The sequence below is a fragment of the Schistocerca nitens genome, chromosome 5, assembly GCF_023898315.1.
Source record: "Schistocerca nitens isolate TAMUIC-IGC-003100 chromosome 5, iqSchNite1.1, whole genome shotgun sequence".
Classification (NCBI taxonomy): domain Eukaryota; kingdom Metazoa; phylum Arthropoda; class Insecta; order Orthoptera; family Acrididae; genus Schistocerca; species Schistocerca nitens.
This window is the reverse complement of record NC_064618.1, coordinates 390,063,940-390,079,856: the sequence shown is the minus strand read 5'-3', so window position 1 is coordinate 390,079,856 and position 15,917 is coordinate 390,063,940. Positions and strand designations below refer to the sequence as shown.

At 43.9% G+C, this 15,917-nt stretch overlaps 1 protein-coding gene across 2 annotated transcripts in view; it reads left to right on the top strand.

The window, feature by feature from the left end:
- LOC126259212 (zinc finger protein chinmo-like) overlaps positions 1-15,917 on the top strand; it is a 112,337-nt gene that overhangs the window by 9,820 nt on the left and 86,600 nt on the right. For both annotated transcript variants that reach the window (XM_049955811.1, XM_049955810.1), the window contains exon 3: positions 6,345-6,562. In XM_049955811.1, the coding sequence (XP_049811768.1) occupies positions 6,345-6,562 (218 nt within the window). The remainder of the gene's footprint in view (positions 1-6,344; positions 6,563-15,917) is intronic.

Here is a 15,917-nt window from a genome sequence, read left to right as displayed (position 1 = left end):
TTAATTGCTTTCAGTTGTGACTTACTGATATTGTGGTCACAAGGTACTATTTTCCCTACAGTTGTATATTTCTGTACATCTAAAGCAAGTTGCCAGTGTTTGCACAACTTGAAAATCTTGTTAAGATTTGACTGGATATTTTTGCAGATTTTTATCAAATAGTATTTCATTATATGTAACTGCACCACTTTCATAAAGTCTGAAATAATGTGAATATTTTCTACCAGGTCATTAAAACATACAGCATGGGTCCCAACACACTTCCCTTTGCACAGTTGAATTAACTTCTAGTTGTGTTGATGACTCTCCATCCTAGATAATGTCGCATCCACCTTACCAAGAAATCCTCATCCAATCACAAATTTTGTTTGATGCCCAATATTGTTGTACTTTTGGTGTGGTACCAAGTCAGATGCTTTTCAGAAGCCACCTGATTACCTTGATCATTGGCTTCCAGGGTATCATCCAAGAAAAACTCAGGTTGGGTGTTGCTTGATCAGTGTTTTCGGAATCCATGCTAGTTGCCATGTAGGAGATCATTCTGTTCAAAATACCTCATTAAGTTTGAGTTCAGAATATGTTTTAGGATTCCACAGAAGGTGTGTGTGAATGAGATACGATAATAGTTTTGTGGATCACTTCTACTACTTTTTGTGTGGATTGTGTTTTATGTGCTTTCTTCTATTTATTCAGAACATTTTTCTTCACCGAGATATCTACAGTATGCTATGGTTAAAATGAGAGCTATTTCAGCTGCAAATTCTGTTTCGAATCACACAGGGATTCCATTGGGTTTGGGATAATACCCTGCATCCACCCTACAAGAAATTCTCAATCCAGTCAATATTTTGTTCGATTTCACATACTTGGCATCTTTATTCAAGCATCTGCCAGTAAGTTTTTCTACATCTTAGATACCTTCTCCTTTGGGTCAAGCAAAGCTGTGACCATTTGTGCTGCCCTTCTTTGTATACAACATCCTCTGTTAGCCCTAATTGATATCGGCCCCACACACTTCAGCACTAAATCTAAGGGATGAATGTGATGTTTCATCATATGAAAATGATTGATGAAGCGGGTCTGTAGTATTTGAAAAATAATTATTGTGTTAGTTTCGCAAACAATCCTTCCCCTGCTTCACACTCACAGCACTAATCATAGAAGTTCTGGAACACCTTTGGAAATTCTTCGACTGGAATGTTGTTCAGAATCACCACCATGTTCCATTGAAGCTATTAAGCATCTTGAAAATGCTCATCCTTCAGGACAGATTTAAGTTCAGGGAAGAGCTTGATGTCTCCTGAAGCCAAATCAGGTGAATATTGGGGAGGGGAGAGGGTTGATTATCTCTCTTTGGACTAAACACACACTCAAGAATGCTATGAAGTGCCAGGAAATAATGGAAAATGAATATACATGTATGATTGTATGTGGTGTACTTGAATCAGATTGTTGCCAACAATTCAGAAACAAGACAGAGAAATGTACATGACTTTCTATGTGACATGTGAAAGACACCTTCAAATTTTAAGGATTTGATGTGATCCTATGCTTCAGTTTTCTTATGATACTTACTTAATTGCTACAATTGAGGTATCTGAGAGCCTGGTGCCTCACAATGCTCAGTATTTTAAAATTTTCACGCACACAACATGAACAGCAGGCTGACATATAAAAAGTTAGGACCAGTCTCATCCACTACCTCTCCGCTGAGGCTTGGAAGTATCCAGTTTCCATCCGATGGCACTTACTTGTGTTGAAAAATCATATCAGATTTATATTGTACCTTCAGACACATGTATGCCCTACTGTTGCTAGCTAATTCATAGAACAGTATTTTAAAAACTGTTTGAAAACCAGTAGAGTCCTCAAAGACATGTAGAAAGAGTGTTGATTTCTGTAACTCACTTGACACTCCAAGTGCCATCTAGCAGCATTTTGCAAATTGGACAGGTCGGTCTGTCTTAGCATAATCTGCTCCCTGTCGGGAAATATTATAACTTTGTGTGTGCAGAACTGGACTTCCCAGGTTCTGTGTTCAAGCAGGTACTGCTGAGCATCTATTGAGAGCAATGGCCTGAGGTAGCCTGGAGGCACAGCAGTGAGCAGACATATGTCTTGACCAGCCAAGGGCCGCAGCCTGTGGGCATCTTCTAAAGTATTACTGAATATCACTTAATGAGAAATAAAGTATTTTTCACATAATTATTGTGTTCCGCCTCATCATTGTGGACTGAAAATGAGGGGAGGGCAGTGACTCCTCTCATATGACACACTCCAAACTTAAATGTACCAGCCCAGGACCAGAGGTCTGCAAGTGAACTGCATACAAAGAGCTTTCTCTTAGAAATGATTATGACAAATGACAGTGTCCTTTGCTGAGGTTGTAGTGCATTACCACCTTGGTTCCTTAAGAGCTCCAGAGTTATTTCAGATACGTTAGCTTTTAAGAGGGAAAGCACTCTCTACTAGTTCTTTAATACCATTTTACATATTTTAGATCAGTGTCAAGAGTTCGCTGCAGTGAATATCAATGAGTCTAAGCAGACACTTTCTTTGCTGCTCAGCCATTTACCTTCCCAATATGTTCATCAATCACCTATCATATACATTACAGTGTCTTACTGTATCCAAGATTGAAGCTGCTGGAGCAAATGAGATGTGATCAGCTGTGATTTTCTTAGTAATCTCAATATAATTTCACAGAAGCCCCATCAAATGATTTATTGTTCCCTTCTGTCAAATGATGTTGTAATTGAGAAAGTTTGTCAGAAATACACAGCAGACATACATCTCTCCATTTGTGCAATGTTGATCACTGCTGTGCCAATTGGAGGAAAGTTGGATGAAAGTTATGGACAATAAGTTGCGATCAGTGAAATCAACTATCCGGATGTGGAGTTATTCCTTCTGGTCCCAGAAATGTTATGAAAGTGACCCATCCGTATATAAAGCAGTGCCCATTGAACACTGGTTGATAGCTTTCGCACCCAGAGGAGCTAAGAATTTGTGCCCCTGTAGCATCAGTATTTCACACTAATGGTGTATATTTTACGTTCTGCTGGTGGGGCAGCTCTACCTTTAAGAGGGAATTTGCCCTGTTTTGTAGTTGTAAGTGATTTAGTACTTAAGTAAATTTTGTGTGAAACTGTGCCCTTATTTTTACCAAAGAGTTTTGTGTGTTGTGTGTGTGTGTGGGGGGGGGGGGGAAATCAGGGAGAGGGGTGCTTTAGTTGAAATGCATAAATTTTATCAGTGTTTTGTATTCAAGATGTCTTGCAACCTTCATATAGTTGATGAACAACATTTTTAATGAAAGTAAAAAAGTCTTGTCTTTATATACTAATAAGAAATGTCATTTATCAAGTAAATTTTATCATTATAAACCACAATCATCTCTTAGAATATTGGTTTTCTTTCTAAAGAGTTTTATCAGTATCACAATTTGCTTGAGAGAGAAAATAGCTCTGTAGTCCATATCTTTATTTGAGACACTAAGTTCCTCCAGCTTATATCTAGGGCTTGTACTCTCACTGTCTGATACAAACTGACCAGAAGAAGGTTTTGCACCACATGCCTACTTGCAAATGTATGATCGTATATTCAAGGGACCACAAAATTGGAGGTGACTGTACTCTGAAATAAAACAAAATAATCATGAAAATAAAAGCAGTTTGTTTGCAAATTTTTACACAGCTGTGAAATCAAAATCTGCTGCTGAGTAACATTCAATACTGTGTTTCTCTGCCCCAAGCATTGTAACATACTTTGATCCTCCCCAGCATGCTGTCCACAATGCGATCGAGACATTGCTACTCAAGCCTATCCCACTGCTCGATGGCAGCCCTTCAGAGACACCCACAGTGCGAGGAGGTTTCCTGTGAATACACAGTGCAAGTTTCAGCTGATCCCAAGATTGCTGAATCAGTCTACTGGCAGCATATACTGCTGGCAATTTCATTCAGTTGATGTCTTCCTCCTGGAGGCTGGAGGAAGATGGTCAAAAAGTGAGTGAGATGTGCTGCATTATCATCTTGGAAGGCTAAGCCATTGTCGAAATGCTGGCTGTATAGCAGGACGACAGGTTGGAGGATCTTGTTCCTATACTGTACAGGCCCCATATCACCCTCAAGACTGATAAGGAGTGTCAGCTGCATGTACGTGGGACCTCTGTGCTGCATCCATGGAACTGCATGCCTGGGTTATGCATTAGTACGAGCCACTTCCACATGCATAATCAGCAGATGTCAAATTTTGCACTTACTGATGATGGGAATCCAATACAATTGGCCCAGGTTCTAATCCAGATGATTCCTCATTCACCCTGCGCGTTCCAGTGGTGGTATTTTTGTACAGTTGTTTGTGATCATTTTAATCTGGTGAAGGCAGCCACTATGAGCCAGAGCTACAGTTTTTGTGTTTCATATTGGAGGTGGTTGAATATTTTAGTGGTGTTTCTCTGGTGTTCACCAACTTGGGGGGGGGGGGGGGGGGGGGAACTTGCTGTGCTGACGACTTCTCTCACCGCAAAGTTGTAATGCATGAATAGTCTAAATTGAAAATGACTCTTAGGTCATGTTATCAGATTCAACAGTGAACACAAGATGGGTTGTCCCATTCATAATTGGAGATGCAATGCACTTTACAAAACTACATTGAGAATTAAGGTTCATTTTTACCTTCATTACACATGTGGCTGTATGTATTGATGTCCTCTGCTTAAGACTATTGGGGGGGAGGGGGTGTGGACATGGAGCTATGCAAGTCATGAGGTTTGTGGAAAAACCTTTTTGAACAATTTAGAAGCTTATGCCTAATGTATACTTAGCAATTGGAAAATGTTATTTTTAAAAAGTAGGTGTCAGCATAGAAAATCTCTTGTAACATCTGTTACACAACTGAAGGAAGGATTACTACCGGTCATTACCAAATTAACTCTTCCTTGATGCATCAGAACATGCTCTGTCAACCTATTGCTTTTGGTTTTAGTCAAATGCCATAATTTTTTTTCTCAAATCCTATTTAGAACCTCTTCAGTAGTTACCGGAGGTACATTTGATTACATAGTTTGCCAGCAAATCTCTTTTCTCTGTTATGTTCTGTTGGAAATGTTTGTGAGTCCATGCCACAGCTGTGTATGGTTTTAGTGTACACATCATTTAAGGCAAGCTTTTGACAACACCCATAGTTATTTTTACCAGATATTTTACTTGTTGTTTCTTCTATTATTCATAAATCAATGCATGTGTGTATATTGGCCCTGTCTGGCTATTCATTCTTCAGGTTGTGGAAGGTTGGAACAGTCCGTAAAAATATCACTTTGAAGTAGTGTGCGAGAGAGGGGAACTCTGATGTGATGCCTGATGTGAATAACATTTCTTAAATTACAACAGTGCGTGTGGTTTGTATGGAAAGAATATAAGTCAACATCATAATATGTTTATGGAAATGATGTTCGTTTCTAAAAATATTGTTTTGATCTGTATCAGTTTACAGTAAACGATGAGAGAGGAGAGGAGGGGGAGGGGATTACAGGATAATACAGAACATTTTGTCTAATAACTTTGATGACTGAAAATAAAATGTCGCCAACTGAACAGGCAAAAAATTCTAAGAAGTTTTGGTTGTATGTAAAGTCAGTAAGTGGACAAAATCATTTGTTCAGTCACTTGGTGACCACACTGGTACCATAATGATAGATGACTGACAGAAGACAAAAATACTGAATTCAGTCTTCTGTAGTGCGATATGTGTCTCTCGAAACCATCACTATGAGAAAATAATAGAAATTAGAGCTTATGCAGGGGTCTATTGGCAGTTTTTTTCCCCACTCATAATTCTCAAGTGGAATAAGAAAGAAGGGAAGTGATAGTGGTTCCAGAAGTACCTCTACCAACGCCGCAAGTTTGCTTGCGGAGTGAATAATTAACTGTAGACATTTGTCAGGCATTAAACTCTTTATCTTTCTACCAAAACAGGAACAACTGGGTGAAGCTGGAAGTAAATAAAAAATACTGCAGATTTCATAACTGTTTCGTAATTTTTGGCTTACTTGTGCCTAAAATTAAAGTGACCTGTCTTCAATGGTGTGTTCTGTTTCAGGATTTATATAAATGTGTACAGTTGTTATATTTCAAGTAGTGTATAGAACGTCACTGTATACCGTTGGAGTAAAATATGAATATCAACAGTAGGAAAATTTGAATTACTTTTGTATTAGTTGTTTAAAATTACAGTAATGAAATGTCATATTTTTGAAGTTCTGTATTTTATAAAGCAAGAACTTCAGTGTCACAGTAAACAAGTAATATATTCGCCAATTTTTCTTTTGTTTTCTTACACAGGTGTCACATTTAAAGCACACAAATTGATCTTAGCAGCATGCAGCAAGCACTTTCAGGATCTCTTTGAAACAGCACCAGTATGTCCGAGTGTCCTTGTTATATTGGATGGCACATCATCTTCAAATATGTCAGCATTGCTAGAATTTATGTACAAAGGTGAAGTTCACGTTTCACAGGACAGCTTGTCAAGCTTTTTGAAAGCAGCTGAATGTTTGCAGGTATGATTCCAAGTGTATCTGATGTAGTGTATCATTGTATTTTCCCTACATTGTAAACACTTCTAAAAATTCTTATCTGATACATACTGAAGTTAAATAATTTGGATATGTTCAGTTTAGTAGCCATTTCTAAAGTATTTTACACTACTATACTTTCATTTTGTTGTTACTGACTTAGTAATATCGCTTACAATACCTTTACCGGTATGTGAAATAGTGTAGGCTGTTCGTAACTTCCTTTTTTGTATCATGTGATTCCCAGGCACATTTTTCCATTACTCTTTTTGTTTTATTTTGCAACAAGAAAAAATACATGGGAATAGGAATATTGAATAGAGTGTGGGAACATATGAAGTAAAAAATTCCAAATATTAAGTAATGAGAATCAGAGATGTGACACATTTTGCTGGTGACAAAGAGTGTCTGAAAAATCCAGTTCCTGTAACAGTGACATGAATTAAACCAGAGAAGGAAAGTTGCTACTCACCATAGAGCGGATATGCTGAATTGCGGTAGGCACAACAAAAAGATTCAAACAATTATAGCTTTCGGCCATTAAGGCCTTTGTCAGCAGCACACACACATACACACACACACACACACACACACACACACACACACACACACAACTTGCACACATGTCTGCAGTCTTGGAGAACTTGAAACCACACTGCGAGCAGCAGCACCGGTGCACGATGGGAGTGGCGACTGGATGGAGATGAGGAGGCTGCACCTGGGAGAGGGAGGGAGATAGTATGGTGGGAATAGCGGACAGTGAAGTGTTGAAGTTTAGACGGAGGGCAGGAGAGAAGGTGCGGAGGGGGGGGGGGGAGGGGGTAAGTAGCAGAAAGGAGACAAATAAAAAGAAAAGAAATTAAAGACTGGAATGAGAACAGGGAAGGGGCTGGGTGGGTGAGGACAATGACTAACGAAGGTTGAGGCCAGGAGGGTTACGGGAATGTAGGATGTATTGCAGGGAAAGTTCCCACCTACGCAATTCAGAAAAGCTGGTGTTGGTGAGAAGGATCCATATGGCATAGGCTGTAAAGCAGTCATTGAGATGAGGGATATCACGTTTGGCAGTGTGTTCAGCAACAGGGTGGTCCACTTGTTTTTTGGCCACAGTTTGTCAGTGACCGTTTATGCGGACAGACAGCTTGTTAGTTGTCATGCCTACATAGAATGCAGCACAGTGGTTGCAGCTTAGCTTATAAATCACATGACTGGTTTCACAGTCTGCCTTTGATGGGACAGGTGGTGGTAGGAGGATGTATGGGACAGGTCTTGCACCTAGGTCTATTACAGGGGTATGAGCCATGAGGTAAGGGATTGGGAGCAGGGCTTGTGTAAGGATGGACGAGTATATTGTGTAGGTTCGGTGGACAGCGGAATACCACTGTAGGAGGGGTGGGAAGGATAGTGGGGTGACTTTCTCATTTCAGGGCACGATGAGAGGTAATCGAAACCCTGGCAGAGAATGTAATTCAGTTGCTCCAGTCCCAGATGATACTGAGTTAGGTGGGTACTGCTCCTCTGTGGCTGGGCTGTGGGACTTTGGAAGGTGGTGGGAGACTGGAAAGATAAGTCACGGGAGATTTGTTTTTGTACAAGGATGGGAGGATAATTACGGACAGTGAAGACTTGAGTGAGACCTTCGGTAACTTTTAAGAGGGGCTGCTTGTCACTGCAGATGCGACCACCATGGGTGGCTAGGCTGTACGGAAAGCACTTCTTGGTATGGAATGGGTGGCATCTGTCGACATGGAGGTATTCCTGGTGGTTAGTAGGTTTGATATGGACGGAGGTACTGATGTAGCCATCTCTGCGGTGGAGGTCAACATCTAGGAAGGTGGCTTGCTGGGTTGAGTAGGACCAGGTGAAGCAAATGGGGGAGAAGTTGAGGTTCTGGAGGAATGTGAATAAGGTGTCCTCCCCTTCAATCTAGAATACAAAGATGTCATCAGTGAATCTGAACCAGGTGAGGGGTTTAGGATTCTGGGTTTTTAGGAAGGATTCCTCTAGATGGCCCATGAATAGGTTAGCATAGTATGGTGCCATGCAGGTGCCCATAGCCGTACCGCGGATTTGTTTGTAGTTAATGCCTTCAAAGGAGAAGTAATTGTGGGTGAGGATGTAGTTGGTCATAGAGACTAGGAAGGAGGTTGTTGGTTTGGAATCCATAGGGCGTCTGGAAAGGTAGTGTTCGATAGCAGTAAGGCCATGGGAATTAGGAATGTTAGTGTACAGAGAGGTGGCATCAATAGTGACGAGCAGGGCACCATGTGGTAAAGGGACAGGAACTGTGGAGAGTCGGTAGACGAAATGGTGTGTATCTTTTATATAGGGGGATAGGTTCCAGGTAATAGGTTGAAGGTGTTGGTCTACGACAGCAGAGATTCTCTCAGTGGGGGCACAGTAAGGGGCCACAATGGGTCGTCCTGGGTGGTTAGGTTTATGGACTTTAGGAAGCTTGTAGAAGGTGGGAGTCCGGGGAGTGGTAGGGGTAAGTAGAGGGATGGACTCTGGGGAGAGGTTCTGGGATGGGCCTAAAGATTTGAGTAGTGACTGGAGATCCTGCTGGATTACTAGAATGGGATCACTGTGGCATGGTTTGTAGGTGGAAGTATCTGACAGCTGGCGGAGTCCTTCTTCCACGTAATCCTTGCGGTTCAAAACAACGGTGGTGGAGCCTTTGTCTGCAGGTAGGATTACAAGGTTGGGATCAGTTTTAGATGGTGGACTGCGGTTCTTTCTGCGTATGTAAGGTTAGTTTGCATGTTGAGGGATTTGGGGAATGATGGTGAGGCAAGGTTCGAGGTTAAGAAGTTCTGTAAAGTTAACAGGGGTTGGTTTGGTGGCAGGGCGGGGGGAATCACAGTTGGATGGAGGAGTGAACTGAGTTATTAGGCAAGGTTCAATATTGGTCTTTGGTCGAGTCTGATTGGTCGGGTAGGTGGCGAAATGTGTTTCCACTGTAGGGACCGGGAGAAGGAGAGGTCTTTAACTAATCTTCCATGGTTGAATTTGGCAGTGGGGCAAAAGGTGAGGCCTTTGGAAAGGACTGATATCTCTGTGGGATTAAGACTTCTGGAGGAAAGGCTCATAACTGTGTTGCAGGTCTGTTTAGGTTCTGGGTTCTGCGTTGTGGTGGTGGGAGGGAGTTTTGGAGGGTGGGGTAATTGGAGTAGGTCTGTGAGACAGGGTTTGTCAGCTATGAGGGGGCGTGGGGGAGGTTTGGAGGTTGTTGTAGAAGTGGTGGACAGTGGTACTCCGAGGCAGGAGTAGGAAGTGAGCAGGATGGAGAGCTTTTTGAGGTGGCATTTTGCATGTTGCTGAAGTTCCTGCTGGTCAAGAGTTCCAATGTGTGTTACGGGTTTCAGGAATTTGGGATTACATAGCAGAAGAATTTTGCAGATGGAGAGAAGGCACTGCAAGGAGGATTGGGCTTGGTTGATATGGTTTTGCAGGACTATGTTGGTGAGGGCTAAGGACTGGCGGAACCTGAACAGGGGGAGGTGATTATGGAAGGAGGGGTGGCAACCAGAGATGGTTAATTTGATGGTAAGGCCATTAGGGGGGATTTCATGAGCCAAGGAACAACGCAAGAACATTATGTGGGACTGGGATCTGCCTAGGGATAAGGAAACTTTTCTGTATTGATGCAGATGGAAGGAGCAAGGATCCAAGGTGGTGTAAAAATGCGAAAATTGCGTAAGAAAGTACAATTTCGTCCGAAAAATTACGCAAAAATACACCAAAATACTTTTGAAAAGTACGAAAAGGATGAAATGGATGCACAAGGAGGGGGGAGGGGGGGAAGAAACCGAGATGAAATCTGAGGAAAATTTAGAACTTCAATTAGAAACAGCGAGGAGGCTCTCCACTCTTTTGTGAGTATGTGCTTGGCTGCCACAGGGCCCTAGCCTTTGCAACACTACTTCCTTTTTCTGTGATGCAAATCTGCACGTTGACCATGTGTTACCTCCTCTGACCTTTTTGTCAGATGGTCCTTTCAGTGCAGACCGTGCCTGGAATTGGGCCACGTTCTTTGTCTTGATTCATAGTTTTGCTGCTGGTGCTATCACCACCTTCCGTTAATGATTATATGGTTTCCATTATTGGGTTTGATTCTCCATCTGTTCCAAATTTTACAGCAGTGTGTGTCGTGCAGGTTGTGTGGTGTATGCTCTTCCTCTGTGACATTCCACACTGTCACCCTTCCTTCTTGTTGCTATGGTACACCCAAAATCCTGCTTGGTAGCCACCCAATTTGTATGTTTGTGTGTGTGTGTGTGTGTGTGTGTGTGTGTGTGTGTGTGTATGTGTGTGTGTGTGTGTGTGTGTGTGTGTGAGAGAGAGAGAGAGAGAGAGAGAGAGAGGGGGGGGGGGGTTTCATCAAGTACCCGCACAATGGTAGCCCCCCTGACCATGCAAGGATTGCACTTCCCACGTATACTGTAGAGTATATGCACTTTATGACTGAGGCACAGGGACTCTCAGCAACAGATTACTGGCAAGGTAGCCATTACTGTGGCCGGGTGACGCCCATAGGGAGAGCCATCGTTCAAAGTGGGTAGCACTCCGGCAGATAATTCACACATGAAGTGATTTAAACTTTCTCTCGCTGGTGGTCACATGGCCCTAGCAGTCTCTCTGACTGGAAAGGCCTCGTATGATGCAGCAAAATACGATCCCAATGCGTTTCCTCTCCTGCCCACGCTGTGGGAGGAATGCAGGACTAGATGACAATGAGCAAAACCCTCCTCCTAACACCTGGTCTGTACCAGGACTGAATGGAGCAGGCCACAAAGCCTTTTTTTGTGTCAAACACATTGAAGATAAATGTGGGGATGTTGCAGCCATCTCTAAGATGAAGAGAGGTTCCCTCCTGATTAAAACATCATCTCCTAGCCAGTCACAGGCACTACTCTCTTGTGAAAATTTGGATGACATTTCCATGACTGTCACTCTCCACCCAAGTCCCAGTATGGTCCAGGACATTATCTTTCACCGTGATCTTCTTTTGCGATCTGATAATGAGCTGTGGGTGAACCTAGAGTGACAGAGTGTGCACCTGACCCTTAGTGCCCATAGGGAAAACAGAGTTGCTACGGTACCCTTCATCTTGGCTTTCTAGAATGATATGTTGCCTGAGAAGGTCAAGATGATGGCCTACTGGGGTGATGTGAAACCATGTGTTCCTCCTGCTATGAGATGCTTCAGGTGTATGAAGTTCGAACACACATTTTCCCATTGCACCACCATCCCTGTCTGGGATTGTGGACGTCCACTGCACACAAATGTTCCTTGTGACCCTCCCTCCATCTGTGTAAACTCCGATAAGCTTCACTCTCCTGCTCATCAGATTTGTTCCATTTTTAAGCATGGGAAGAAAATCGAGGAGTATAAGATGCTCGACAAGCTTACAGATCAAGAGGCCAGAAAATAGTATGAGCGTCTTAATGCCATACAAATGACACAATCTTACACTACAGCCACAACGTTGTTGCCTTCTCTGTTGACAGTGCCTTCCTTTGTTGCACCTCTTAGTGTGGACTAGCAGACCCGCCTGCTATTACCTTGTCCCCCCAGGCAGTCGGGGACCCTTCTGGTGCTTCCACCACACCCACTTCAGGAGCATTGGCTCCCCACCTGCCGGGGACACCAGTCCCCAGTCTTCAGCCGGAGGCACCTCATCCTCCTCCGGCCGCTGTAGCTAGGAATAGGTCCCTCGTGACTCTTCCTTCCATGGTTATTGCTGGCTCACAGCCAGACACCAGCCAGTGGCTGAAGGAACTACAGGCTTCTAGCCACTGGACTTCTCGTTGTCCCTCTGTCCCAGAAACCAATTCAGGGATGCCTTCCCAGTCCTCGTCTTCTGAGGAGGAGGAGGAGGAGGACAAAAAGAAATCTATAATATGAAGGAAACTTCCATGCCACTGGACTCTGTATGTACTCCTTCGGTGCCCAAGTTGGAGATCCCAGTGGCCCCTGAGACACCAGATCTCCCTGACAGTGTGCTGCACAACCTGTGTCAGTGGATCCCCTGACATCTCAACCAGTGGCAGCACATGACCATGGGTAATATCCTGCCCCACTCCCTCTCCTCCTCCTCCCCCCCCCCCCTCCCATCAAATCGCTTCATCCCTCCACAGTATTCAGACAGTTTGATACTCCAATAGTAGAGTTTTAATGGATTTTTCCACCATCTCTCTAAGCTCTGGCAGTGTTTTAGCTCCTAACACTGCATTGTGTACGGCCATGCAGGAAACATTGTTTCCAGCAACTTGGACCCCTGCTCTTCGTGGCTGCCAAGGTTATTGATTTTATCATCTGTAATGTTTATCTCTGTCCCAATGATGTCGTGTACCAGGATTTGGCTGCCAAGGTTATTTTAAGAATCGTATCGATTGTGAGAGGGTACTGGTTGGAATTTATTATAGGTATGTGCTGGACTCTTGTATACCGTGACCTTGTCCCTCGTGATACACCTTTGGAGACTGTGGCTGTTTGGGTTAGGGTGCATCAGGATTTTGCCATCTGTAATGTTTATTTCTGTCCCAATGATGTCATGTCCCAGGATTACTGTCTGCATTACTCTCTGAGCTCCCCTCAAGTTTCCTAGTCATAACCCTTTGTAGGTTTGTACAGTGATCACTGGCTGTGGTAAAGACAATGAAACTTCATTGGCATGGCTTGACCTCTGCCTCTTGAACTCTTGGTGCCCTGACACTCTTCAGTCTGACACATGGAACTTATTTGGCCATTGATCTTTCCTTTTGCAGCTATGGTCTTCTACCCTCTATCCGCTGGAGGGTCCACAATGACATGTTCAGTAGTGACCACTTCCTGATCTTCTTGTCTCTCACTCAGCATTGCTTTCTTGGATGCCTGCCCAGATCGATTCTTTGTGATCCTGACTGGGGTGGGTTCATGTCTGCTGTCATGCTTAGCTCCCCATCCAAGGCATTATCGATGCAGCTGTTCAGCATGCTACAGCAGTCTTTGCTTTGGCAGCCAACCAAGCCATCTTCTTTTCCTCAGGATCCTCCCCCTCGGAAGATGGTACCCTGGTAGACCCCAGAGATTGCTGTGGCCATTAGAGGTGATAGGCGGGCTTTCCAGTGCCCTAAGTGGCACCCTTCACTGGAGCGCCTCATTGCCTTTAAAGGGCTCCGTGCCTGTGCCTGCTACCTCGTGAATGATGAAAACTAGAATCCTTGGAACAGTATGTTTCCACCAGTGGATCACATTCCTCTCCATCACAGGTATGGGCAAAGATAAGACACCTCTACAGCTTCCAATCCCTTTCGGGTATACTATGTATTTCCTTAGATGGTGCCATTTATTCTGATCCAGATGCTGTTGCTGAACATTTTGCTGAGCATTATGCTCATGCATCTGCGTCTGAGAAGTACCACCCTGCCTTTTGGTTCATAATACAGTGGATGGAGTGAATGCACTTACCTTTTACTACCTTCCACATGGAGTCATATAATGCTCAATTCAGTGAATGGGAACTCTCGTGTGCCCTCTCCCATTGCCCTGATGTGGCCCCAGGGACATACCACATCCACAACCAAATGCTGAAACATCTCTGAGTGGCTTTTCAGCATCACATCCTTGCCCTCTTTAATTGGATCTGAAATGAGGGTGAGTTCCCATCTCAGCGGTGAGCTAGTTCCAGTACTGAACCCAGGTAAGAACTATCTATAGATGGACAGTTACCATCCAAACATCCTTACCAACGCTCTCTGCAGACTGCTCGAATGCATGGTGAGCAAACTGCTATGTTGGTTCCTTGAGTCTTTTGGCTGCATCTCAGGGCAGTTTTCGCAAAGGCTGCTCCAGTACTGATAATTTGGTTCAACTTGAGTCTACCATCTGGATGGCTTTTGCACATCATCAGCACCTCATTGCTGTGTTTTTCAACCTAAAGAAGGCTTGTGACACATGGCATCACTACATCCTTGCTGCATTACATGAGTGGTGTCTCTGGGGTCCACTCCTGATTTTTGTCAAGAACTTTCTGTCTCATCATACGTTTTTTTTCAAGTGGGTGCTTCACTCAGTACTTCCCATATTCAAGAGAACGGGATCCTGCTGGACTCTGTACTGAGTGTCCCTCTCTTTCTGGTGGCCTTCAATTATCTAGTGGTGGCAGGGAGTCTTTGGTATCACCCTCTTTACACATTGGTGATTTTTGCTTTTATTATTTCTCTTCTAGTAAGGGTGTTTCTGAGTGTTGCCTACGGTGTGCCATTCGATTCACAGCCTCCAAGACTTGTGTCGTGGACACCTATCTCCAGCGTACTCCCCACCCTCATGCAGAGCCTTATCTAGACAATCAGTTACATCTTTTAGTTGAGATGCACTGCGTTTTTGTGACTAGTCTTTGATTCCTTGCTGACGTGGTTTCCCCAGTAGTACAAACTTAAGCAAAAGTGCTGGCGACATCTCATTACATTTCCCTGCCTCAGTAGTGCTAACTGGGGTGCAGATCGCTCTGCTCTTTTGTGTCTCTACAAAGCCCTGATTCTGGCCTGTCTCAACTATGGGTGTCTTTTGTATGGTTCAGTATCACCCGCAGCATTGCAGGCAATGGACCCCATTCATCATTATGGGGTCCAACTTGTGACAGGAGCCTTTAGAACTAGACTTTTGACAGCCTACTAATACCGAGCGAGGTGGCGCAGTGGTTAGACACTGGACTCGCATTCGGGAGGACGACGGTTCAATCCCGCGTCCGGCCATCCTGATTTAGGTTTTCCGTGATTTCCCTAAATCACTCCAGGCAAATGCCGGGATGGTTCCTCTGAAAGGGCACGGCCGACTTCCTTCCCCATCCTTCCCTAATCCGATGAGACCGATGACCACGCTGTCTGGTCTCCTTCCCCAAAACCAACCAACCAACAGCCTACTAATTAAGGCTGGAGTCCCTCCGTTACCTATCAGGTGCCAACAACAGCTACTGAATTCTGCTATCCATGTTCATAGCTTCCTTAAACATCCCAACTACCATGTCCTTTTCCCTAGAAGGGAGCTCCACCTCCTACAATAGTGACCCAGAACTGGGTATACAATTGCTGCACACATCCAGTGTCTCTGTTCAGAACTTTTGCCTCTGGTCAAGGAGACAAAGCATCTGCCCACGTGGCTTGTGCCCTGACCTCGAATTTGTCTGGAAGTCTCCTTTAGTCCAAAAGATTCCGTTGACCCTACGATTTTTCGCCGCCTGTTCTTGGTTGTCCTTGAGACATATCTGGGTTCAGAAGTGGTATTCACTGATGGCTCAACAGTCACTAGACGAACAGGCTTTGCATACACACATGCATGGTGCAGTGAACTCCACTCC